A 25,210-nucleotide genomic window follows, 5' to 3' on the forward strand; every position below is an offset into this window, starting at 1 on the left:
CCCGGTTCCCCTGCATCGGCAGGCGGACGCGCAACCACTGCGCCACCAGGGAAGCCCCGGAGGTCTTTTTTTATCAATACATTATCGCACGTGTGTGAGAACTCTCAATTGTGTTATTCTACAAATGGCATTATAATTAATAGAAATTTACCAAAATAAATAATGGAGTCCATTTTCTTAAAGCACCGTATCCATTCATTACAGGTATGAAAAACTGGAGTAAGCACAGAGGTGGAAACGGGTGGTTACACCCGTTTACACGGGTGTTAAGTCAGGTACTGACTTCTTTCCCCTATGCTGTTCCGTCAAGTTTAAGCATGTGGAATTCAAAAATTGTTTTAAACCCTTTACAGAATTGGAAGAAGTAGCTTTTCAGACCGTGAAGTGAGTAACTGACCAGTTGTGAATGTTTCATATCTTAGGCTACCTTTTTTATCCGTCTTGCGCGGGTCTTCCAAGAGCCGAATTGCCAACGTTCCCAACCAGGTTCCAGGCCGCCGAAGCACTTCCGGTCCTCGGCCCGGAGGCGAGCAGATAAGGAGCCTGTCACGCATGCGCGCCCCGGCGCAGCCTCTGCGGAGCGCCCCGCCTCGTTACGTCCCCTCCAACCTCGCTAGAACGGCAACCGGCGGGAGTTTTTCAAAATGGGAGCGCGGAGGCACCGCCCAGGCCTCGGAAGGTGCCCGGGAGACCTTTCGGTGGCTGTGGTGCCGTCGCCGGGAGCGGCGGCCTAGAGAGCCGAGCCTGATGGACGCCAAGACACGCTGCCTACTTGGAGCGCTGCCTCGAAAGGACTGCGTGAAGGGAGTTAATCCGGGGAGAACGGACCGCGGCCTGGAAATATGGCGACCTGCATCGGGGAGAAGATCGAGGTGAAAAGACTCGACAGTCCTCAGTAGGGCGGGTGGGAGTCGGAGTGCCGGGACTCGTCGAGACCCTGGCAGGAAGGGGATAGAGCGCAGCTAACGGCTGCAGGTTGGACGCCGGAGTGCTTTGGGAGGGTCCCAACCGCCGGGGGCCCGGCTATTTGAGGGCGGAGCGGCCCGCCCCTCTGAGACGCGGGGGCGGTGGGACAGGTGTGTTGCTCGCGGCCCCGCCCTTCTTTCCCTAGGCACCGCGGCTTCATGTCAGCGATCCCGCCGGAGCTGCCGCGCTAGCGAAGGGCAAGGCTATCTTCCCCTTCTCCAAGGGGATGGCGGTTACCTCCGGCGGGAGTTGCGGCGGGATTCAGTTCAGGGCCTTAGCTCTCAGGGGCTGGCTGGAGGTGGGACGAGGATGCTGAGGCTACGCTGAGGCTGAGGAACCAGATCATTAGGGTGCTCTATCTAGAGACTAGCCTGGAAGCTCAAAGACCCGCAAGGCGTCAACATGCTGTCCACCCCAGGCACCTGCTGTATCGAGGTGTGACACCTGCTTGAATTTTGAATGCAAATTCTCCTCCCGATCCATTTTAGCCTCTTTTTTCCAGCCCCTTCCTATTTTTCTTCCTTTCTACGTCGAAAATCATCACACATATTCTTTAATTTTAACTTTTAAGGACTTTAAAGTTGGAAATCTGCTTGGTAAAGGATCATTTGCTGGTGTCTATAGAGCTGAGTCCATTCACACTGGTTTGGAAGTTGCAATCAAAATGGTAAGAATATGTTAATCAGTTTCTCACTTCTACTTTGCAAGTAACTAGAGAGGTTTGCTACTTGACATGTTAGAAACTCCTTACTTGCCAGCCTATTCTTTATGCTGTAAAAAACCCATTGCTTAGGCAGAAGACAGTAGTTCCAACAGTTAAACTTAAGGATCTCTTAGGATATCCTTAACCATGCTTAAATAAGTGTTCTGTCTTTACTCATGTTCATTAGATTTGATATCTGTTCTAATTATACGTACTTAGAGTAATTGGTAGCAAAGAACAAATAATAATTTGTTTATAATAAGAAGAATACACTTGTGCATAGTTCTGTATTACACTGTAAAAAGCTAAAATACTATTCTTGATTGTTAGAAGTCAGTCTAATAGGAGTAACATAAGCAGGTTAAGAAACACCTAAACCAGTAGGAAAAGGGAAGAGAAGTTTTGTTTTAAAGCTTTGCTAAATTTTATTTGTTGTTATTATCATAGATATGATGGTTGAGCTATTAAATTCTTTAAGTTGGTAGAGTGTATTAGAATGCATTGGGCAAGTTTATTGAATGTCCACTCTGTCAAGCACTCTGCTAGGTGCATGGGGAAAATAGACAACGAAATAAATTGATCTCAAAAAGAAGAGGGCTTCCCTGTTGGCGCTGTGGTTGAGAGTCCGCCTGCCGATGCAGGAGTCACGGGTTCGTGCCCCGGTCCGGGAAGATCCCACATGCCGCGGAGCGGCTGGGCCCGTGAGCCATGGCCGCTGAGCCTGCGCGTCCGGAGCCTGTGCTCCGCAACGGGAGAGGCCACAGCAGTGAGAGACCCGCATACAGAAAAAAAAAAAAAAAAAAAAAAAAGAAGATAAAAGGACTTGAGAATATTTTAAAGTATACTTTCTCTTTTCAAAGTTAACATGACAACTTCACATTTGAAAGTTTATCATCAACATTTAAACCTCTCATGTTATTTTTAGATAGATAAGAAAGCCATGTACAAAGCTGGAATGGTACAGAGAGTCCAAAATGAGGTGAAAATACATTGCCAATTGAAACATCCTTCTATCTTGGAGGTAAGATACAAATTTTATAAAAGTGGCCAAGGGCATTGAATTTTTCTGTATTATAATTTATTATGCCCTTTTACATTTCAGCTGTATACCTATTTTGAAGATAACAATTATGTGTACCTAGTATTAGAAATGTGCCATAATGGAGAAATGAACAGGTATCTAAAAAACAGAAGAAAACCATTCTCAGAAAATGAAGGTAGGCTGTGCTTCTTTTTTTCTTCTTTCATTTTTCTTAACAAAAATTGTTTTTGGAAAATACAAATTTTACTCTTTGTAGTTTTGAAGAATGTACTGTTTTATAATATTTAGTAAAACTGTTTCAATTATTACTTTGGGCTGTAAAAAGAGATTTTTCCCCCCCAAATTAAAAAAGCTGTTAATTCATATAAATAATTCAGGCATTACAGAAGTAAAGTAGAAGAAGAAATTTGCTATCCATCTTTTGCCAAAACAACATTTTAAATTAAGTCATTGGTCACAGTTGAATGTGTATCCTTTCAAATCTATAAAAAGCTTTTTAGAATGCTGTTGATGTCTATAAAGTAGTTTCTAAGTCAAACACAGTATCTGTTGAAACCATTTATTATAGAAAATGTCAAACACTTAAGTTGAGACAGTAATATAATGAGCCCCTATGAACTTAGCACTGAGCTTCCAAAACTATCAACTCATTGTTTCATCTGTACCCTTCTTATTCCCCCAACTCCTCAGAGTATATTGAAGCAAATCATAGACATCTTTTTACCTTTAAACGATGCAGACTTGAAAAAAAAAAAACAAAAACATAAGCACAAAGTCACTGTCATACCTAATAATTCCTTACTATCAAACACATTGTCAGTTTCAGCTTCCCCAGTTTCTTATAAGTAACTTTTTTTACAGTTCAGATCAGGATCAGGTAAGGTCCGTATATCATCACACAAATGATTGTTTTCAAATTATCTTACCCTGCTAACTGACATTGCAGGCTAAGATTGAACGCTAAGAAAGGTGGTAGCTGATAGGCTTTTTGTCCATTTGATCTATATTTAACCCATTTGGAAAACAATTTGGTCATATGTGTTAAGAGTTAAGGAAATATTCATATCCTTAGACTGAAAATAACAATACATAATAAGAAAATAAATTCATATACATATTGATGATGAATACTGCATTTTTCATAATACTGTATAATAGTAAGGCCTTCTTAAATAAGACAACTTGCAAAAGATAGGAAGGAAATGAATTACCAATTTGACTAATTAAAATTAAGAATGTGTATGACAAAGGATACTGTCAACAAATTTAAAAGTTAAAGATAGGAAGAAAATATTTGTATAACAAATGGCTGTCCAATTACTATTTAAAATATAAGGCATGCCTTAAAAGAAAAGATAATTGTATAGGAAAATGGACAGGGGATGTAAGCAGACTGTTCACAGAAGAGAAAGTATAATTGGCCAATAAACATATGAAAAGATGCTCAAAATCAGTAGTAATCATAAGAATGCCAACTAAAATAATGAGTACCATTTTTTTATCCATTGGATTGAGACTACCTAATTTCAACAAGGATATGCTTGAAAATAACAGCCTTTTGGAGGGTGATTGGCAAGGTATTAAAATACTAAATTTTACCTTTGAACCCAGTGATTCTACTTATTGAATTTACCATAATGAAGCACCCCATATATATGCACAAGAAAACAAGCATGTACAAGAATGTTTATTGCTATATTTTTTTATAATCTTGAAATGACCCAAATATTAATCAATAGCAATTTAATAAGATGGAGATCTGTGTGTACTGACATAGAAATATCTCCAAGAAATATTGTGAAGTGGCAAAAAAAGTAATAAACTATATTTTTATACCATTTTTATATTTTAAAAACATTTATTACAGTGTATTTCTATAGATTTAAATGTACATAAGCACATGGGAGAAAAGTTTAAAAGAATATATATAAACTGTTAATAGTGACTACTTTTTAGGAGGGTTTGGGAGGACATCAAAGGAAATTCAGCTTGCTTTTCTTTTTTTCTCTTTTTTACAATTTGAATTATTTATGAATTGTTTAATTATAAATATTTTCTCTTTCTATGGACTTCTGGTTACCCTAGTTAATTCTAGTCACTCCCAATTCCTAATAAAATTAAGCTTCCCTTAACTGTATTTAGAAAACTCATTAGTTGGAAAGGACAAAGTTTAAAAGGAGTGCCTAGTTGTCTTAATGGGAATTATTAAAGAATATTATGAAATTATCAGAGTGGTATTTTGGCTGGTAAAACTAAGCTACAAACCAGTTTACTAATTGTCATACTGGCATATGTACTTGGGTTTCATAATGTATTCTAAATACTGAATCTTCAGATTTTCTAAATTGTAAGTTTTATTTTTTGCATTCTAACAGCTCGACACTTCATGCACCAGATCATCACAGGAATGCTGTATCTCCATTCTCATGGTATATTACACCGGGACCTTACACTTTCTAACCTCTTACTTACGCGTAATATGAACATCAAGATCGCTGATTTTGGGCTGGCCACTCAATTGAAAATGCCACACGAAAAGCACTATACTTTATGTGGAACTCCTAATTACATTTCCCCAGAAATTGCAACTCGAAGTGCACATGGACTTGAATCTGATATTTGGTCCTTGGGCTGTATGTTTTATACGTTACTTATTGGAAGGCCACCTTTTGACACTGATACCATCAAGAACACGTTAAATAAAGTTGTACTGGCAGATTATGAAATGCCAACTTTTTTGTCAAGAGAAGCCAAGGACCTTATTCACCAGTTACTTCGTAGAAATCCAGCAGATCGTTTAAGTCTGTCTTCAGTATTAGACCATCCTTTTATGACCCGAAATTCTTCAACAAAAAGTAAAGATTTAGGAACTGTAGAAGACTCGATTGATAGTGGACATGCCACAATTTCTACTGCAATTACGGCTTCTTCCAGTACCAGTACGAGTGGTAGTTTATTTGACAGAAGAAGACTTTTGATTGACCAGCCACTCCCAAATAAAATGACTATATTTCCAAAGAATAAAAATTCAAGTGATTTTTCTTCTTCAGGAGATGGAAGCAGCCTTTATACTCAGTGGGGAAATCAAGAACAAGAAACCAGTAATAGTGGAAGGGGAAGAGCAATCCAAGAGGCAGAAGAAAGGCCACATTCTCGATACCTTCGTAGAGCCCATTCCTCTGATAGATCTGGCATCTCTAATAGTCAGTCGCGAGCGAAAACGTATACAATGGAACGATGTTACTCAGCAGAAATGCTTTCAAAATCCAAAAGATCAGGAGTAGATGAAAATGAAGAAAGATACTCATCCACAAACAGCAATGCTAATATTCTTCACTTCTTTAAAGAAAAAACATCCAATGGTTCTGGATCTTTTGAAAGACCTGATAACAATCAAGCACTGTAAGAATAATTCTATCAAAAAGCATTTTACTTTTCGATAAACATTGTATTAGCACAAACATGAAGCTGCATCTAACTAAGGGTTACCTTTTTTCTAACCTTGTCAGATATTCCTGGGGCACTTTTAACTATGACTTCTATTTTTTAATAGGAAGAGAATCAGAATGATGATTTTGAATTGTGGTTTAAGAATCTCTTAAAATGAGTGTATGTGCTCATGAATGTATTTGTAGTATGTGTTTAATACTTGGGAATTTCTAGTGTCATTTTAAATTTTATATGAAGCAGGTCTCCAGTGCAATATATCACATATTAAATATGTCTGATTCCTAAAATACTCTTAACAGTAACTGTACACACACACACACACACACACACACACACACACACACACAAATAGAGAAAGAGAAGTTGACCCTAAGTGATGAGTAATCATATTATTGACTGCTTCTCACATGAAGGCAAGTTTTTAGTGACTAGTGTTTTTCTTTTTCTGATCTTTGATTTTTATGTTTAAATTAAAAGAGGACAGTAGCCATTATAGAAACGTTTTCACTGTGCCATGGGCATTTTGGCATGGGAATTTAGCTTCATAGACACAATTCAGTTAGGCAAATGTTGGGTTCTACAGTTAATGTAAAAATTTTTAGGTATTCATATCAGAAGAGAGCTCCCTTTTTTAGTGTTTTTTATCTTAAAAGGTGACTACCTGATAATTTTTTATTAGTTTATGAGAAATTTTTTTTCTTTGTTTAGCTCCAATCAGCTTTGTCCAGGAAAAACTCCTTTTCCATTTCCAGATCAGACAGCTCAGACTGAAATGGTGCAACAGTGGTTTGGGAATCTGCAAATAAATGGTGAGTTTTTAATGGACTATTCAATAAAAAGTTAATGACTTGGCCATTTACCAAGCATTGCAGTTTTCTATTTGGGTTTTCTTAAGAAAATAGTGCATTTTCAATAAACTGTTACAATAATAGTAATAATTACTGGTAACACAGTTTGAGTATTTACTGTATCAGCCACTGTCCTTAATGCTTATCATATATTATTAACTTATTAATAATTCTCACAAAAACCATATGAGGAAGATACTATTATTAGCCCTGTCTTACAAATGAGGAAATAGTAGTGTGCAAAGGTTAATTTGCCAAGCTGCACTGTCCATAAATACAAGAGAGAGGAGTCTAACCCAAGCAGTCTGGTTCAGAGACTTTACTCTTAACCCCTCCGCTCTTGCAGCCTCTCTGTAATAAGTACCTACTATCAGTGCCTGTAAAATAATCAAAAGATGGTTAACTTTATTTTTAAGTAGAAGGTGATGTGGACCATCATAGTGTACCAATGGAACCTCACATACACTAAAATACACAGCTACTAAAACCTAAACATTTTTAAACAGCTGTCATCCAAGTCATTATTTTATTTATAGATACAGAGTTTGAAAGTTAAACATTTCTCATTATTGAACATGACATTCACAGAAGGTAGGTTGGAAAATAAAGATGGAAAAAAGAATAAAAAAGAAACATATGGAGAGGAGGAGAGAATTTTTTACTAAGTATCATGTTACCTCAGACAAAGTGCATAATATGGCTGTAATTTAAGCAGAGAGTTGTTATATCACCTCAAGAGTCTATTTTTTTCATGTATATTATTTTCAAGGGCCCAAAAGAGAATTAATCTTCTCATGTGTACTTGTTAAAGATGATAATTCAAGTTTATGTTTTTTAAAACTACAAAACTGCTATGTGCTTAATCTTGCACTTTACCTTCTGTTGTGTTTATAGATACTTTTATTTGGTAATATGGACATGTCTGAAGTAACCTTGTTTATAATACTCTAGTAGTGCTGCTACAATTTTAAAGTATATTATTTGATACAAGATATTTTCTGTCATAATGGGAGTTATGGAGGGAGGCACTTAAAAGTCATTTAAGGGGAAAGCTGAGATATAGATTTTTAGAGTTTAGCATTAGAAAAATTGCCTTACAAAGTTTTATATAGTCTAATCATTTTAAGGGCTTTAAAAAAAATAATGTTCCCATGTGAACTCTAAAACTATATAAAATTTAAATGGGTAAAGTTCAAGAACTGTTTTAGAAATGTGGGTACAAATACATTTGTAATATTAAGTATTAATAATAAACCTACTTCATATATTTTAGAGTGTTTTGGTTTTAGTTGCATATTTTGTAAGTAAAGATGAAATAGTCCTTAGCTTAAAGAGAGTGAATTTACATGTTATGTAGAATGATTACCTGGGAACTCCTCTCAAATCTGTATTTGTTGCAGCATTGGCAGTTGCTTTAGTATTAGTAGGTGACCCTAGGTGACTAGTTTTTGCTTTGATTGAAAAATTAATTTCATATTAATATCTTTTCTTTCTTAGTCTTAGACTAAAGGTATTCCTTCGCAGCCTGGCTTAAAACGTCCTTTTAAAGTCACTATTTTATTATGCCATATCTTTTTGTTGTTTTTTTTTTTTTGGCCGAGCCGTGCAGCTTGTGGTATCTTAGTTCCCCAACCAGGGATTGAACCTGAGCCCTTGGCAGTGAAAGTGCCAAATCCTAACCACTAGACCACCAGGGAATTCCCTTACACCATATCTTAAACTGAAAAATTACAAGCTTTTTTTTTAAACTAGATTTCTTTTGTTCCTCAGGAAAAAAGAATGCTATTGTAACCAGCATGACATTGTTTTGTGTAGACTTGACTTTTAAATTATCCACTAAATTGCTTTATTCTATGTATATTATAGCTCATTTAAGAGAAACTACTGAGCGCAACAGCATTAGCCCAAACAGAGATTTCCAGGGCCATCCAGATTTGCAGGACACATCAAGAAATGCCTGGACTGATATAAAAGCCAGAAAGAGCCCCGATGCTTCTGATAATGTGCATTCTGCAAAACAGTTGAATACCATGAAATATATGACTGCATTTCACAGTAAACCTGAGATAATTCAACAAGAATCTATTTTTGGCTTAGATCCTTCTTCCGAACAAAGCAAGACGAGGGGTATGGAGCCACCACTGGGTTATCAGAAACATACATTACGAAGCATTACATCTCCTTTGACTGCTTACAGGTTAAAACCAATCAGACAGAAAACAAAGAAGGCTGTGGTATGTCTATTATTTTTCTAAATCACTGGATGATATTTTCCTTGAGTATATGGTTTCTGGTATCAAACATAATGATATCTTTTCAGTTCCCTATAATGTCCCTGTATTTTTGATACGTAATTGATAAACTCACTTAAAAGAGACTGGGTTTTTATGGAAAAATAGCTGTTGTTTCCTTCTGGGTACTTTAAGAATGGTGAATTGATAGTAATTTTTGAATTTTAAATTATTGCTAATGAAAAACATTTAAAAGTAATACTGGCTAAATACTGTGTTAAATATTATTCACAATCCTAATCACTAAGTTAATATTTAATACTATCTTTTGCTTTTGTTTTCACTGTTTCTACATTTAATCTAGTCTCAAAAAGATAAACTAGAAAATATAACTTTTTTTAATATCTGAAACTATTTAAAGAAAAGGAATATGCACAAAATTAAGTATAGGATTTTTTTTTAAATGTCATGTGTGCATTGGGAATGGTGATTTTGATTTTTTTGTTTTTTTTTTGTTTTTTTTTTTGTTTTTTTGTTTTTTTGGTGATTTTGATTTTTTAATTCCGTCTTCATCCTGTTTGTCCCTGTTTTTCCTTTCACCCAGTCTTGCCTTTATTTGGCATGCTATTGTCTTTTCAAGCCCTTAAATTCTCCACCCTACCTTCTGCTTTCTTTCTGCTCAGTGGTTATCATTTCACACTTCATTATACCTTTCCTTTGCTCCTTATGTTTCACAGTTGTGCTGAAATACATCTGTGGTCTAGACAATTGCAGTGAAGCAGCTATTTGATTTTTACTTTAATTTTTGTTTCTGCCATGGTTAAGTACTTTTCTCTTAACTAATATGTATGTCAGAACTGTTCTGGTAAATAAGAGAATTGTTACTGATTTTAGTTTTATTTTTTTTTTAGGTGAGCATACTTGATTCAGAGGAGGTATGTGTGGAGCTTCTAAAGGAGTATGCATCTCAAGAATATGTGAAAGAAGTTCTTCAAATATCTAGTGATGGAAATATGGTAATGTGGATTTCCTTTATTATCTTGCAGCTTCATCACTTAAGCATTTAGCATTCCATTCATTCTATAATGATATTTAAAAAACAATTTTTAGTCATTTTTCCTGATATGATAGTATCTCTGGAATTCAAAAACTAAAATAGCATACATACTACATACATTTAAATAAATTAGTGTGGTGTAAAAAATAATTATAACTAGGAACAAAATCTAAACTTTAGGCTTAAGTTTAAAAAGCAAAAAAATTACTTTTAGAGAATATTTAGCATTTTCAATAAAAATAATATACATGTTAGCTCTTTTTATAATTTTAGTGACGAAATATAGTGCTCTAACTTAATGGCATATAATCAGAATTCTTAAAAATTTTTTGCCAGATCACTATTTATTATCCAAATGACGGAAGAGGTTTTCCTCTTGCAGATAGACCGCCCTCACCTACTGACAACATCAGTAGGTACAGTTTTGACAATTTACCAGGTATGTAAATTTACCAGGGAATAAATTTAGATAATGGATTTATATATACATAAACTCTATACTGTGGGTATCATAAATTGTAAATATTTTGGCTTCAGTCGGGATGCAGGTTATGTTCTTATAACTTTATATCTGGTGAGATGTGCTATACCTTCCTAATCAATGTTTAGTCATATTCTGTGTTATAATGGTATTTTATTGTTTACTTAAGTAAAAACTAACTTTAGAATATTAGTCATGTGTCACACAAATATAATTTGTATACTTGTATAGTTACAATTTGTGTAGAATCATGTTAAAAATTCAACATGAAGTATCTGGTTTTTGACTTTTGAAATCATTACTGTGCTACATAATGATCACTTGTAATTGCGGTTAACCAAATTTGGCTCCTGGTTTAGCTTCTGGATATTATGAATTGGGAAATTAAGTACTGAGTAGTAAGACTTCCCTAAGGTGACTTAGAAACAAATAAGAGAACCTATCTAATCTAACTCTGTTAGAAATTAAGACACATAGATAAGACAATCAAATACTATAAATGACCATAGTTACAGGGAACTGCTAAAATTTACTACTCTATATTTTACTAATATAAAAAGTGCTACATTTCTTTTCCTAAAGTCATTTGGTTCTGATATCTCAGGTAGAACTCTTTTCATTTCATTTATTAAAACTTTCCTGGAGTCATTATCTTACTTTTAATAAGGAGTCAGTGATTCAAAGTAAGAGATTTTTTAAATAATCATGATACTGGGACTTCCCTGGCAGTCTAGTGGTTAAGACTTTGCCTTCCAACACACGGGGTGTGGGTTCGATCCCTGGTCGAGGAGCTAAGATCCCATGTGCCTCATGGCCAAAAAACCAAAACAGAACAGAAGCAATGTTGCAATGAATTCAATAAAGACTTTAAAAATGGTCCACATCAAAAAATCTTTAATAAATAATCATGATACTAATCATCAGATTTTGTTATATACTTCTTTTATTTTATTATATTATACTGTCTTTAGTTTCCATTAAAATAGTAGACTTACACCTCTAAAATATTTTTCTTTGGGTGATGGGACTGTTAACTTTGGGTAATGGGATTATTAACTTTCGACTTGAATTTTTGAGGAAGAGTAGAAATAAATGTTAGACTGTTATGGAATTTATGTCAACACTTTATTCCCTAATGTTAGGTAACTTTTTTGTTTTCTCTCCCTAGAAAAGTACTGGCGAAAATATCAATATGCTTCCAGATTTGTGCAGCTTGTAAGATCTAAATCTCCCAAAATCACTTATTTTACAAGATATGCTAAATGTGTTTTGATGGAAAATTCCCCTGGTGCTGATTTTGAGGTTTGGTTTTATGATGGTAAGTGCCATTTAGAAATGGTAATTTTTTTCCCTTTAGTTTGTAACTTAGTAGTTGTGGGTTTTTTTGGTTTTTTGTTTTTTGTAAATTCAACACAGTGCGATTTATTTATTTATTTTATTTATGGCTGCGCTGCATGGCTTGTGGGGTCTCAGTTCCCCGACCAGGGATTGAACCCAGGCCACAGCAGTGAAAGCTCTGAATCCTAACCACTAGACCACCAGGGAACTCCCCAACACAGCGAGTTGTGTGTGTGTGTGTGTGTATGCATCCATACATAAAAATTATACAGCACAGTATACTATATGTCAAATGTTAATCAAAATTTATACATACTTGCTTGTAAACAATTTATTCTCTAATACGTATATTAATTCTCTTTCCCCTTTTGGCTCCAGTTTAACAACATTCTGATTGATATTATAAAAAATAACATGAAATAAACAATATCCTGTTTCTTACTAGAAATTTAAACGGACACATACCAAATTTTTAGAATAATAAATATCACAAAAGGATAAGGTTGAACCAGAGAACTTTATTTTCTAAATCTGTAAAGATGTATACTTTTTAATCTGTAAAGTTTCCTCCTTTAAGGGACACATAGTACATACACTCACACAGTACACATAATTATAGCTGTCCTTCACTTACGTTTTTGTATGAGAGTAGTGGTTTTTTAAAAATATAAAAGTATCAAACTTAAGCCAGTTATATGCGGAAAAGAAAAATGGCCTATATTTTTTGAATACTACTTTGAGAGCCTCATTTTATTAATGGCCAATACGTGAATGTAAATGTAACCTTGATCTGGGAGTCATTATGTACTGGTGTATGATAATGAATATAAATCTAGGAATATTTAAAGAAATAATAAAGGATTTTCTGCTTAATTTTTAAGGAGCAAAGATACACAAAACAGAAGATTTAATTCAGGTGATCGAAAAGACTGGCAAATCTTACACCTTAAAAGGTGAAAGTGAAGTTAATAGCTTGAAAGAGGAAATAAAAATGTATATGAACCATGCTAATGAGGTATGTACTGACTTTTAGTAGGATTTTTCTTACCAATTAATAATAATACAAATGACATAGATGAAGTAATGACAGAAAGCACTGTTTTGAAACAGGGCCACCGTATTTGTTTAGCACTGGAATCCATAATTTCAGAAGAGGAAAAGAAAAGTGGAAGTGCTCCCTTTTTCCCAATAATCGTAGGAAGGTAAATGTTTGAAAATTTATTAAGTATGGCTAAAATGTGTAGAAATGTTTTTTTAAAAAAACCAGTTTAGTGTTTACATTATGAACATTCTTTTGTTTCCTATAAATTGAAAGCTTTAAAGGAATGTATTTGACATATCTTTCTCCTTCAGAAAACCTAGTAGTACTAGTTCACCTAAGGCCTTAACACCTCCTCCTTCTGTGGATCCAAACTATCCAATGAGAGAGACACCATCTCTGAATAGAATGATCATAAATAGTGCAGCTTCTCCAAAACAGGCACCAATACTTAATCCTTCTGTAAGTAAATATATGTCACTTCTGTACTTTAAACTCTTCAATGATTGCCTAATGTCCTTGATATAAAACTAAAATACCCTACTGTGGCCTTACTATCACCTACCTACTTTTCCAGTCTCATCCTGAGCTACCCCACACTCTCTGTGCCTAGTTCCTTGATTAAGCCAAACTCCCAGGGCCTTTTCACATGCTGTTCACTTGACCTGGAACTCTTTTCCCGAACCCCTTAATGGCTAATTCTTTTTCATCTTTCAGGTCTCAGTTTCAATACTACCTCAGCAAGGCCTAACCTGACTCCTCTGGGAAAAAGCTAAATATATTAACATATATATTGTTTTATTTTTACTAGTAAAATATCATTAACTGCCTTAATATCCATGATAGAATCATGGTTAAACAAACTTACATTTTTACTCAATGAACTATCATGCCAATAAAAACTATACAGCAATGTAGTAAAATGCAAGATTAAAGAAATAGATCTCTGTGTGTGTATATGGGGATATGTGTATTCACACACACAAACATACATACTATAATTGCAGCTATGAAAAATTATACCTTGGGAAAAAAAGACAAAAGAAATCTACCAAAATCAAAATAGTAGTTGTGTGATTTTTTTTTCCTATTTTATACTTTTCCAATTTTCTGTAATGTGATTGTATTTTTTTAATTTTGTCTTTTAAAAATTAATTTAAGATAATGAAAATCCAGTCATCATCTACTTTTGCTGAAGTTGGCTTATTAGAATGCTAAGGAATAATATCTTCCTTTCTTTTATTGTTTGTAGATGGTTACAAATGAAGGACTTGGCCTTGCAGGTGCAGCTTCTGGAACTAACAGCTCTCCTAGTAGTCTAAAAGATTGTCTCCCTAAATCAGCACAACTTTTCAAGTCTGTTTTTGTGAAAAATGTTGGTTGGGCTACACAGGTGAGAAGTTAGATTTCTCTTTGCAAGACAGTTTTTACCCCTTTTTTGCATTGATTATATCATTAATAATTTTCAGATTTTTTTATTTGTATACAGATGGAAAGCTCTAGATATTGTTGATAACAAATTGCCTGGAGGGCCTAGGTGACCTGTTTTTGCCATTTGTTTTTAAAGTAGAGGTCATGATGATGGCTAAACATTAGGATTTGAGAATGCCCAGGGCGTAATAAGTTTTAGAAAGTATTATATTAATAGAGTAACTTTTATTTGGCAGAAAAGAATTTTTGCATTTAAAAATTAGGTCTACATTGAGTTTCAAACTTAAAGATTTATGTAGGTGTAAACTTAGATTTGTATATTTTCTGAAAGCTTGAACTTCGGAGATGTTTGAGCACAGCACATGTAATTTTTACTTACCCTCCTTTATGGGTGGTAGGAAATAACGGGAAGGGAACTCAGCATTTGTTGAGTACATGCTATGTGGTACCATGTTTTCCACATACATTGTCTCATTTCCCAAAATAAAACCTAGTAAAGTTGACATTATCTCCTTTCATAGATAGTAAAATTATGGCTCATAATGGATGGTTGACTTGCACATTCCTACTAGTTAGTTTGCAGAATCTGGATGTAAACCCAGGTCTGTTTGATTCCAGTGTCCATGTCTTCTCTGTACTCTGTTTGGAGTGGCACATGGTAAACATCAGTGACTAAAGAAACCAATTTCAAAAGCAAAGATGTAACATTCTCAAGCAGAATAGAAATTCTTTTGGCCTAAGAACAAAGAATAGAGGGAAATTCTAATTTAAGAAAGTGTTGCTTGGTTATTTCCTAAATCTCTTCTTGGTTAGAAATACTATGGGAAAGGAAAAAAAAAAAAAAGCTTGCTCAGATATCCTAGTGGAAATGAATGGGAAACAGGATTTATGTAGAATAATTTAAATTTATGATGCCCTATCCATTAAAGGATTAATCTGAAAAAGATATGAATATTCTCAAATGTTACTACCATCACAGTCCCAAATTTGTAGTTATCTGAAGGGTTGTTTTGGTTTTTTTTTAAACTATATGAAAAACCTGTTAAACATGAGTACCTTTTAAGAACTTCATATCCTCTATAGTAATTTTGCTTGCTTATTACTTTTCTAGTTAACTAGTGGAGCTGTGTGGGTTCAGTTTAATGATGGGTCCCAGTTGGTCGTGCAAGCAGGAGTGTCTTCTATTAGTTATACATCTCCAGATGGTCAAACAACTAGGTAAGTTCTTAAAATACTGGTTGAGATTCAGCTCTTTGCTCTAATTTTGTTTTATCTATATGATGAAATAAATGACTTAATAAAGTTACTGTTTTCATGTTGACAAAGTTCATGTTATTATTTAAACTGTTAAATATTCATAGCAGCTCATATAGTCTTTTTAATGCATATTTAATGAGTATTTACAGGAATGCAGGGTAATTGGTATGGATTATCCACTCCAAGTGGTTAGATTCCTTTAGCCTTCTTATTCCTTCAGTCTAACTAGGCTGGCCCTTTTCAGAAGTAATGGACTTCTAAGTTCAAATATACTTAGACAATTTACATAAAAGAACATAGAAACAAGGAAGCTTTCTTTTAAAAGGTAACCGGATTATTTTTCCCAAATGAAAGGCTGTATCCCCTGATCTAATGTAAAGTGATTAACGTTTAAAGACTTTTTTGAATGTATATATTCATTCTAAATGAGGATGTATGCCAGGCTAATAAGTATGCTAACAAGGAGGATCTGGGAATAGTAAGAATAAGCAGTAGTTTAGTCTCCACATTTCAAACCATAACTTACTAAAAAGAGGTAGGGTGCCGACAGTGCCAGTACAAACACATTACTTTATGAAAAGTGCATATTGTAGAGAAAATACTTGGTACAAATATAATTTGTGGATATCTACCAACTGCTTTTGTGTATATATATATATATGCAGTACCGTCATTTAAAGAACTCATAAAGTGAGAGATTTTGTTAAATCTACTCTTTCAAATGCTCCAGAAAGTGGAAAGATACAGATATAAAATGGGTAGAACCCATGTTCAGAAGATAAAAGTTCAGATTTTACTTGATATGGTCATTTGGAAATTTTTAGTATTTAATAGAAACGTATTTATAATGTGTTTAGCTTAGTGTTTTCTTTAAATTAGGGTCTTCAATTTAATGAGGAATCCAGATTTTCAGCTTGCTTTAGAAATTATAAAGTCCGTTCAAGTTTTTTGACCTAATTTTCTTTTTATTATTTAGATACATTTAGAAATTGGTCTATTTTAAAAGGAAACAGGGACTTCCCTGGTGGTCCAGTGGTTAAGACTTCACCTTCCAATGCAAGGGGGTGTAGGTTCAATCCCTGGTCAGGAAGCTGGGATCTCACATACCTCACAGCCAAAGAACAAAAACATAAAACAGAAGCAATGTTGTAGCAAATTCAATAAAGACTTTAAAAAAAATGGTCCACATCAAAAAAATCTTTAAAAAATAAAAATAAGTAAAGGAAACAAATTGAGTATGCTTAATTTAAGTATCTAATAAATAATTTTGTATGATCTCTCTGAAGTGCCTTTGCCATTGAAGAATTACTGAAAAATATAATGTGCCTTTTGGTACTCTTACAAACCAAGTGACTAAGTTATAATTTTATCTTTTTCTCTTTTGCTTCACTTAGGTATGGAGAAAATGAAAAATTACCAGAATACATCAGACAGAAATTACAGTGTCTTTCTTCCATCCTTTTGATGTTTTCTAATCCAACTCCTAGTCTTCATTGATTAAAGCTCCTTTTAGATATATATATAAGTTTAATAAATAACGTTTTTGTTGGCTTTCAAGTAAAGTGACTTTTTTCATTTTAAAAAACTTCTTCAGAAAGCCTTTCTATGAAAGAGAATTTTAATCTATATCATAACGATGTATTCTAATGAGAGAACAAAGCAGAATGAAACTTGAGTCACTTACAAAATGTAGTGGTCATAGACTAAAATAGGACACCTAACTTTGATCTTAGAACATATACTCCTAAAATTACTGTGTTCATATATTTGTATTGAACAATCTTTTAAAGCAAAAATATAAATGGTGTGTGGTATATTTGTGCTTTTATTTTTTTCCCTACTTCTTAGACATGTTAAGAATCGTGGACAAAACATGCTGGAGTTTCTGAATTTTGAACATGTAAATAATGTGTATTTATGTTACAAGTAACATAATGTAAACATGTATATTTGTTTTATATTTATTTTTGTAGCACTAGTTTGTGATGAAACATTTCTGGAAATGCATTTTATTAAAAAAAAATAAATATAGTGTTACCTTATCTTTTGATTTATTTAATTAAATACTTAATTTAGGGACTTCCCTGGTGGTGCAGTGGTTAAGAACCCACCTGCCAATGCAGGGGACATGGGATTCAATCCCTGGTCCGCGAAGATCCCACATGCCGCGGAGCAACTAAGCCCGTTAACCACAACTACTGAGCCTGCGCTCTAGAGCCCGCGAGCCACAACTACTGAGCCCACGTGCTGCAACTGCTGAAGCCCTAGAGCCCATGCTCTGCAACGAGAGAAGCCACCGCAATGAGAAGCCCGCACACCACAACGAATAGTAGCCCCCGCTCGCCGCAACTAGAGAAAGCCCACATGCAACAATGAAGACCCAACGCAGCCAAAAGTTTTTAAAAAAAAGAAAAATATATAATTTAAAATAAGTTACATAGTAAACTCATTTTCAATTTTTTTGCCTGTTTAAGAGCCAATTAAATTTTAATTAATTTTTCCAATGGTAAGTACATTGTTTCTCTACCTTTATCTGAAAATGTCTGTGTATTTTAATGATAAACATTTTAACACTGAAGACCTCAACAATGCAATTAACTAACATGAGGAAAAAGAATATTTGATAGTGGGGCAGCAATTCTTAATGAAATACTCAAGGTAAAATAGGAATAGAATGAAACTACTTAAATATAAAGACTGTTAATGCTTCCTGCTGATTTTTATAATCAGAGAAATATTGGAGCCAATTCCATTAAATAGTCAGGAATACCCAATGTCACAGTTATTCAGCATTGTTTTGGAGGTTGTTACCTACGGCAATGAGAAGAAAAATAATAATTTGTAACATAAGTTGCACAGTTAATAAGAAAAAGACAACCCAATAGAAAAATGGGCAAAAGATATGAACAGATAATTCACAAAGGAGAAAATCCATATAATGAATCAAAATCCATATAATATACTCAACCACATCTGTAGTTGGAGAAATACAAGATTAAAAGAAAAATCATTTCCCTTTATGAAAGATTCATAAAAAATAATAGTGGTAGGATAAGCAGGGTATTCTCAGGTGTTGCTGATTACAGTGTAAATGATAAAGCAATTTGGCAATATCTATTAGAATTATTTTAATACATAGGTAATCCAACTTGGGGGAGGAAAATTATGTAAACCCTTCTCTTAGAGATAAAAATATGATTAGAAGAATTTCCTCTTAAAAATGGAAATAATTAAAGGAAGTCCTAGCTTAATTTTGAAGGCTAAAGACTCAGATACATTTTGCTTTGACAGAATTTAGGTGTATTTTTTTTTATCATCTCCTTCTTAATAAGTCTTAATGTGTCTTTATGTTTCAGGTATTTCTCATACTATACAGCTGAATTTTTTCAATCCAATGTAATAAGCTCTGTAGTCTACTTTGTTTACATTTATTATCATTTCTGATTTATTTTCACTGTTTGTCATCACAGTTCTGTTGCATTTACTTCCCATCTTATTCTGTTTTCTACTAACCATACTTCTTTGCTTTTATTTTTCTTTCCTCCCTTTCACGTTGAATTTCCTTTTCATATGCATATTTAAATTTTCTTTCAGCAGATTTTTCTTGAATTAAAGTTTTTAGAATTTGTTCTGTTTCATTGCTTTTGGTTTTCTTCTTCAAGGACTTCTGCTGTATGTATGTTAAATCACCTGTGCCTAATTTTTATATCCATCACTTTCTCCACATCATTTTTTTATTTCTGTTATTTTAATTTTCCTCCATCTTTAATTTCCCTTAAGAAGTTATCTATGGCATCTTATTTGCTCTTGTGTTCCTTCTAATTTGTTCTTCATGTCTGAAATTATTTTTTAAGTTTCTTATTCTTTCCTGAGCTCTGCCAGCAATATTTTCATACCTTCCGATTATCTTATTTCTCCAGTTCATTGGGAAATTTTCCCATTTCTCAGTTTTTCAAATTACGATGTTATTTTTTAATCTTTCCATTACCTTGTAATTTCTTTCATCTCATTTTATAATACATTCTGTTTTTATCTGTTTTATGGGCATATCTGTCTGGCATGCCTTTGTTGTCTATGACAACATTAGTTCATCTGCACTTTTCCTGTTTCTCCTCAGTATTTATTCCAGTAAATGGCATCTGCATCACTAGCTGTTCATGTCAGAATCCTGGAACTCATTCTTAACACCTTCTTTTACCTCATCTAATCACCAGTTAATCCTGCCAACTCTACCTCTAAAATATATTTTACATGCTTTAAATTCCCAATTCCACTGTCAGTTCCCTAATTCAAGTCACCAGCATCACTCATCTGAACTGCTGCAATAGCCTCCTGCTTGTCTCTAAACATCTACTCTTGCCTCCTATGAGTCAGCGTTTTTACTTGCAAACATCAAAATCTAACCTAGTTAGCTTACACAGAGAATATATTTATTAAAGGATATCAGCTCACAGACCCTAGAGGAGGGAAAGAGATTCAGACTTTGCAGCTAAAAACTGGCTGAATCACAATGTAGGAGCTTCCCCAGGAGAAGACATCCTAACAACCCTGCTCAGCACAGATCCCACAGCCATGCTGATGAAGCTAGAGGACTAGGTTCTGGGAGCTCTGACTGCTTTCTCCAGAATTTAGCCACTGACCTTGCTCCCTCACTAAAGTCAGTTTTGCTTATGTTGCTCACTTCCTTTTTTTTGCTCAGTTCCTTATGAAGTTTCACATTGGAGGAGTTACTGGCAGAACTAGAAACACAAGTTCATGGCTTGGCTGCAAAGGTAGAGAGAATGAATGCATTTTGGCTTCTATCTAAAAGGAGAGGCTCAATGTGAGAAATTTTCCAAATGTAGAAGGGTTTGCAGGAAATGAAGAGTGGTCACATACATGGTAAATGTCCTCCACATCCATTCCAATTCTTACTTCACACTGCAGCCAGCTCATTCTAAAATACACAGCTGATTATGTTATTAACTTACATTAAATTAATTGTGGAAATTTAAAAACACACAGAAGTACAGATATACCAGGATAAGGAACCTCCATGTGTCTCCCACCCAACTTCAACATTTTGCCAATCTTGTTTCATCTCTCTTACTGATATCCTTCCCCCAATGGAGTATTTTGAGGCAAATCCCAGAAATCATATAATTTCTATCATAAATTCTTTAGTACCTTTAACAGATAAGGAGCTTTTTTTTTTTTTTTTTTTTTTTTTTTCTTTGTGGTATGCGGGCCTCCTTCTGTTGTGGCCTCTCCCGTTGCGGAGCACAGGCTCCGGACGCGCAGGCTCAGCGGCCGTGGCTCACGGGCCCAGCCGCTCCGCGGCACGTGGGATCCTCCCAGACCGGGGCGCGAACCCGGTGATAAGTAGCTTTTAAAAGCATAACCAATAACACACATCTCAGAATTAACAGTAATTCCTTAATATCATTTAATGGTGAGTCTAGTTTCAAATTTCTCCAGTTACCTCAAAAATACCCTTTTACATTTGACTTAAAACAAGATCCAAAATAAGATCTATATAATGCATTTGATTTATATATCTCTGAAGTTTCTTTTCATCTATGACTGCTGATCTCTCAACTTTTATTTTTTCCACGCCATTTTTTTTTGTTTTTTTAATTTTAAGAAACTGGACCATTTGTCTATAGAATATATCATCTTCTGGGCTTAAGATGATTACTTCCTAGGGGTGGCTTTTAGTTGTATCTTTCATATTTCCTGTAAACTGGTAGTTTATCTACAGGCTTGATTAGATTCTGACTCAATGTTTTTTGGCAGGAACACTTTCATAGGTGGTGCTGAGTACTTGCTGCAACAAATCAGGAGGCACGTAACACTTACCCACTTTTAATGATGTTAAGAGTGATCAGTGCGTTCAGGTGTTGTCGGCTTCATTCATCCTTTGGAAAGTTCCTCAATAATCTTCCACCTCAGTAGTTTTATCATTCACTGATGAATGGTGCCCATATCTATAATAATATTAATATTAAATATTAATATTATTATAGATATTAATAGCATCCTTTAGTGAAATAATATTTCACTAAAGGATGCTAGATGGGGGTTTTTCTAATTCTATTATTCCCTTGTATTTATTAGCTTGGATTATTCTATAGGAAATAACTTTCCCTCAATATTTTATTTACTGAAGTTTAGATACAGGAAAGGCAGAAGAGAAGCTTAAGTCTTTATTTCCTGGTTTTTAGAGTAAAGAGTTAAAGCCCTAGCAACCTCCAAAGGTGACCAGTGTGTTTCTTACTTTTAATATCATTATGAACTCATAGATTTTCACACATTCGAAGTGTTTAAATTGGCTGCAGATATTATTCTTCTCAATGCTTTAATTGTCCCATTTTTGGCTAGTATAAGTCCCTTTATTTGATTCCTGGCTCCTTTTGGCAAGACAAGCCACAAAACGGAGAATGCCTAAAAATAAAGTCAAACAGAGGTACACAATGAAATATATCACCTCACGCCTGTTAAAATGGCTATCAAAAAGATAAATATAACAACTGTTTGCAAGTATGTAGAGAAAGGGAACCCTCATGCTCTGCTGACAGGAATGTAAATTGGTGTAGCCACCATGGAAAACAGTATGGAGGGTCCTCAAAAAATTAAGAACTACCATGTGATCCAGCAATTCCACTTCTGGGTATATATCCAAAGAAGATGAAGGCAGGAGCTCAGAGATATCTGCACTCTCATGTTCATTGCAGCATTATTCACAACAGCCAAGATACGATGGACAACCTAGGTGTCCATCAACAGATGAATGGATAAGGAAAATGTAAGTAAGTGTGTGTGTATGAATATTACTCGGCCATAAGAAAGGAGACCCTGCCATTTGTGACAAGATGGATGGACCCTGAGGGCATTATGCTAAGTGAAGTAAGAAAGAGAGGGACAAATACTATATGATATGACTTGTATGTGGAATCTAAAAGAGACAAACTATTACAGGCAGAGAGTGGAATGATAGTTGCCAGGGGCTAGGCCGTGAAGGAAATGGGGAGATGTTGGTCAAAGAGTACAAACTTCCTGTTATAAGATGAATAAGTTCTAGGGATCTATTGTACAGCATGGTGATTACAGTTAATAACACTGTATTATACACTTAAAAGTTGCTAAGAGAGTAGATCTTAAATGTTCTCACCACGAAAAAAGAAACGGTAATTATGTGATATGATGGAGGTGTTAGCTAATGCTACGGTGGTAATCATTTTGCAATATGTAAGTATCAAATCAATATGTTGTACACCTTAAACGTATACAATGTCATATGTCAATTATATCTCGATAAAGCCGGAAAAAAACAAATGACAAAGGGAAAAGATAACCATCTACAAACCAAGGAGAGGCCTCAGAAAAAACCAACCCTACTGACACCTTGATCTCAAGCCTTCTATCTTCCAGAACTATGAAAAATAAATCTTTGTTATTCAAGCCACCCCCTCCAAAAAAAGTACAAGAAACAATATAAAGTGCAAATTATAGTGTTTACTCTTAGATTTGAAAATATTTATAACTTAGAGTAGGAAACATTTGGAGAAGTATTAGAAATATTTTTGCATTTTTGGGTAATACTGATTATCCATATAGATAGTTCTGTACTAGTCCCTTTTAGCAGCATTCAACTTATGTGAGGTAGTAAAGTATACATAGTGTGATTTAGCCAATTTCTAGTAAACTCGGTAAACTGTTAGATTACAGCTATTTTACCTCAGATTTATTAGCCTGCCTATATTGGGGCTGTCGGGGCCTATCCAAATTTAAAATTCTGCAGTTCTGAGTAGCTATGCAGACACAGAATGAAAACCATTGGGTCTTCCCTACCACTACCGAGAGAGAAAAAATAAATAAGGTAATAGTTTTTCTCTAGAATTTAAGGGAATTAGAAAATGCCAATGACTTTAACAGTTTGCTGTTCAGTATATGTATACAATGACACATATCTGGCTTATGTTTCTAAAGTGAATTATTTATTAGGACTTGAAAGAAAAAAGTAGTTATCTGTACTACAGGTAGCGAAATCCATCTTAATCTCTTAATACTCTTTATTGCTCAAATATGAGCATTATTCATACACATTCATTAACTGAGGGGTTAATTAGTAAGATCCTGAACTAAAATAAGACAGAAAGTGTAGTATTAAAAATCATGACTTATAGAAGCTAAGGGAGGATGGCAGGCATGGTAAGTATAAAATTTAACAGTCATGATTTTATTTCATAAGGAAAACTTTATAATAACAGAAAATGCATTTTTAATAAATAAAAAGGAGATAGCTGTGAATAAAAGTACCTCTATTTAGGTAAACAATTTCTATAATTTCATTCTACTACAGGTAATTCATACAGAATTCTCCTTATGATTTCACTGCATAGATATTCTCTTGTTATTATAATGACGCCTCTGCAGTTTGACTTAAGAGTATAACTTCATATTTATAGACCACTGTCTATTCACTCATAACTTCATGCCACCCCCCAAAAAATGTCATATGAAGACTATTTCTTTTTTGAGATAAGGAAACTGATCCAGAAATTTTATATTATCTTGCTGTTCATAATTACACATAGAATTCCCTATTTTATTCAATATATGTTCTTGTTATTCAACATATGCAATATCTACAACCTGACTTTAGGAAACTGACTCTCAGCAATCGTCTAGCAGAGCCTTAAAAGAGAAAGTTCCACACAGCAAGTACTTTCCACCACAGTCTTAGCTAGGTTCTTCTTGAACCCTTCCATGCCTTACAGAAAAAGCAATGAGTCTTCTGGAAACCACACCCAGGAGTGTGATGGTGAGCAGCACCATTCCACACACAAGGCTGAAAGCCCATCGTGGACCCCAGGCAGCGTACACTTGGCTGATGAAGATGGGTCCAAGAATCCGTGCTGCACTTCCAGACGCTGTTAACCAGCCCATGTACACACCCTGTTGGGGGAGAAGCAGACCGATACTCAGGTGTAGTTATTCTAAAAGCAAGGATGATGCTAATATTACCAAACTATGACAGACACGAGAATCACTTCCTCCATCTGTTATTTTTAAATTAAATATAAAGTATCTCTCTATAAATACAGCAAATAATGAGCAATAAACTTATTTGATATACTGTTTAGGAAAATAAAAGTGTAAGAGAACAAACACTGTCTGCTGGAATGATTCATAAATTTACTTTTTAAGGCTACCATTTATTCTGTACTTGCTATTTTCCAGACACTGTGTCAGGTGCTTTACATATATTGTTTCCAACGTTCACTAATTTCTATGATTGGTATTATCCCCACTTAACAAATGTGGAAGCTAAAGCTCAGAAAATTCAAGTAACTTATCCAAGAGATAAGAAGCCCTGTTTGGCTGA

General features: G+C 34.6%; 2 protein-coding genes across 13 annotated transcripts in view; one reads left to right on the plus strand and one right to left on the minus strand.

The window, feature by feature from the left end:
• The first annotated feature begins 611 nt into the window (after positions 1-611).
• Positions 612-17,872, plus strand: PLK4 (polo like kinase 4). Of its 2 annotated transcripts, none has more exons than XM_007121211.2 (16): positions 612-872; positions 1,538-1,633; positions 2,595-2,690; positions 2,772-2,886; positions 5,087-6,113; positions 6,870-6,970; positions 9,107-9,243; positions 10,152-10,256; positions 10,634-10,736; positions 11,947-12,096; positions 12,998-13,131; positions 13,227-13,318; positions 13,470-13,617; positions 14,408-14,548; positions 15,698-15,804; positions 17,238-17,872. In XM_007121211.2, exons 1-16 carry the CDS (start codon positions 843-845, stop codon positions 17,338-17,340), a joined length of 2,685 nt encoding a protein of 894 aa, XP_007121273.1. In that variant the 5' UTR covers positions 612-842; the 3' UTR covers positions 17,341-17,872. The 2 variants fall into 2 exon arrangements, with proteins under 2 accessions (XP_007121273.1, XP_007121272.1); XM_007121210.4 differs by having other exon boundaries at positions 618-872; positions 8,876-9,243.
• Positions 6,015-25,210, minus strand: part of MFSD8 (major facilitator superfamily domain containing 8) — a 125,883-nt gene continuing 106,687 nt past the window's right edge. For 5 of the 11 annotated variants that reach the window (XM_055086215.1, XM_055086217.1, XM_055086216.1 and 2 more), the window contains 3 exons: positions 24,601-24,780; positions 22,100-22,266; positions 21,054-21,809 (listed from right to left, as the gene is read on the minus strand). In XM_055086215.1, the coding sequence (XP_054942190.1) occupies positions 22,129-22,266; positions 24,601-24,780 (318 nt within the window). In that variant the 3' untranslated portion in view covers positions 21,054-21,809; positions 22,100-22,128. Of the gene's footprint in view, positions 6,095-14,844; positions 15,226-16,893; positions 16,951-21,052; positions 21,810-22,099; positions 22,267-23,365; positions 24,781-25,210 lie in introns of those variants that run through there. The other 6 variants (XR_003680694.2, XR_003680695.2, XR_008617917.1 and 3 more) reach the window with 6 other exon arrangements.

The sequence above is a fragment of the Physeter macrocephalus genome, chromosome 7 (genome assembly GCF_002837175.3).
Source record: "Physeter macrocephalus isolate SW-GA chromosome 7, ASM283717v5, whole genome shotgun sequence".
Classification (NCBI taxonomy): domain Eukaryota; kingdom Metazoa; phylum Chordata; class Mammalia; order Artiodactyla; family Physeteridae; genus Physeter; species Physeter macrocephalus.

Bases quoted from the DNA above. Each gene is read 5' to 3' on its own strand.
- PLK4 (XM_007121210.4), top strand. From the start codon at position 843: ATGGCGACCTGCATCGGGGAGAAGATCGAG. The intron at 6,114-6,869 runs GTAAGAATAATT...TTCTTTGTTTAG, and splicing joins CCTGATAACAATCAAGCACT to CTCCAATCAGCTTTGTCCAG. The intron at 13,319-13,469 runs GTAAATGTTTGA...TTTCTCCTTCAG, and splicing joins TTCCCAATAATCGTAGGAAG to AAAACCTAGTAGTACTAGTT.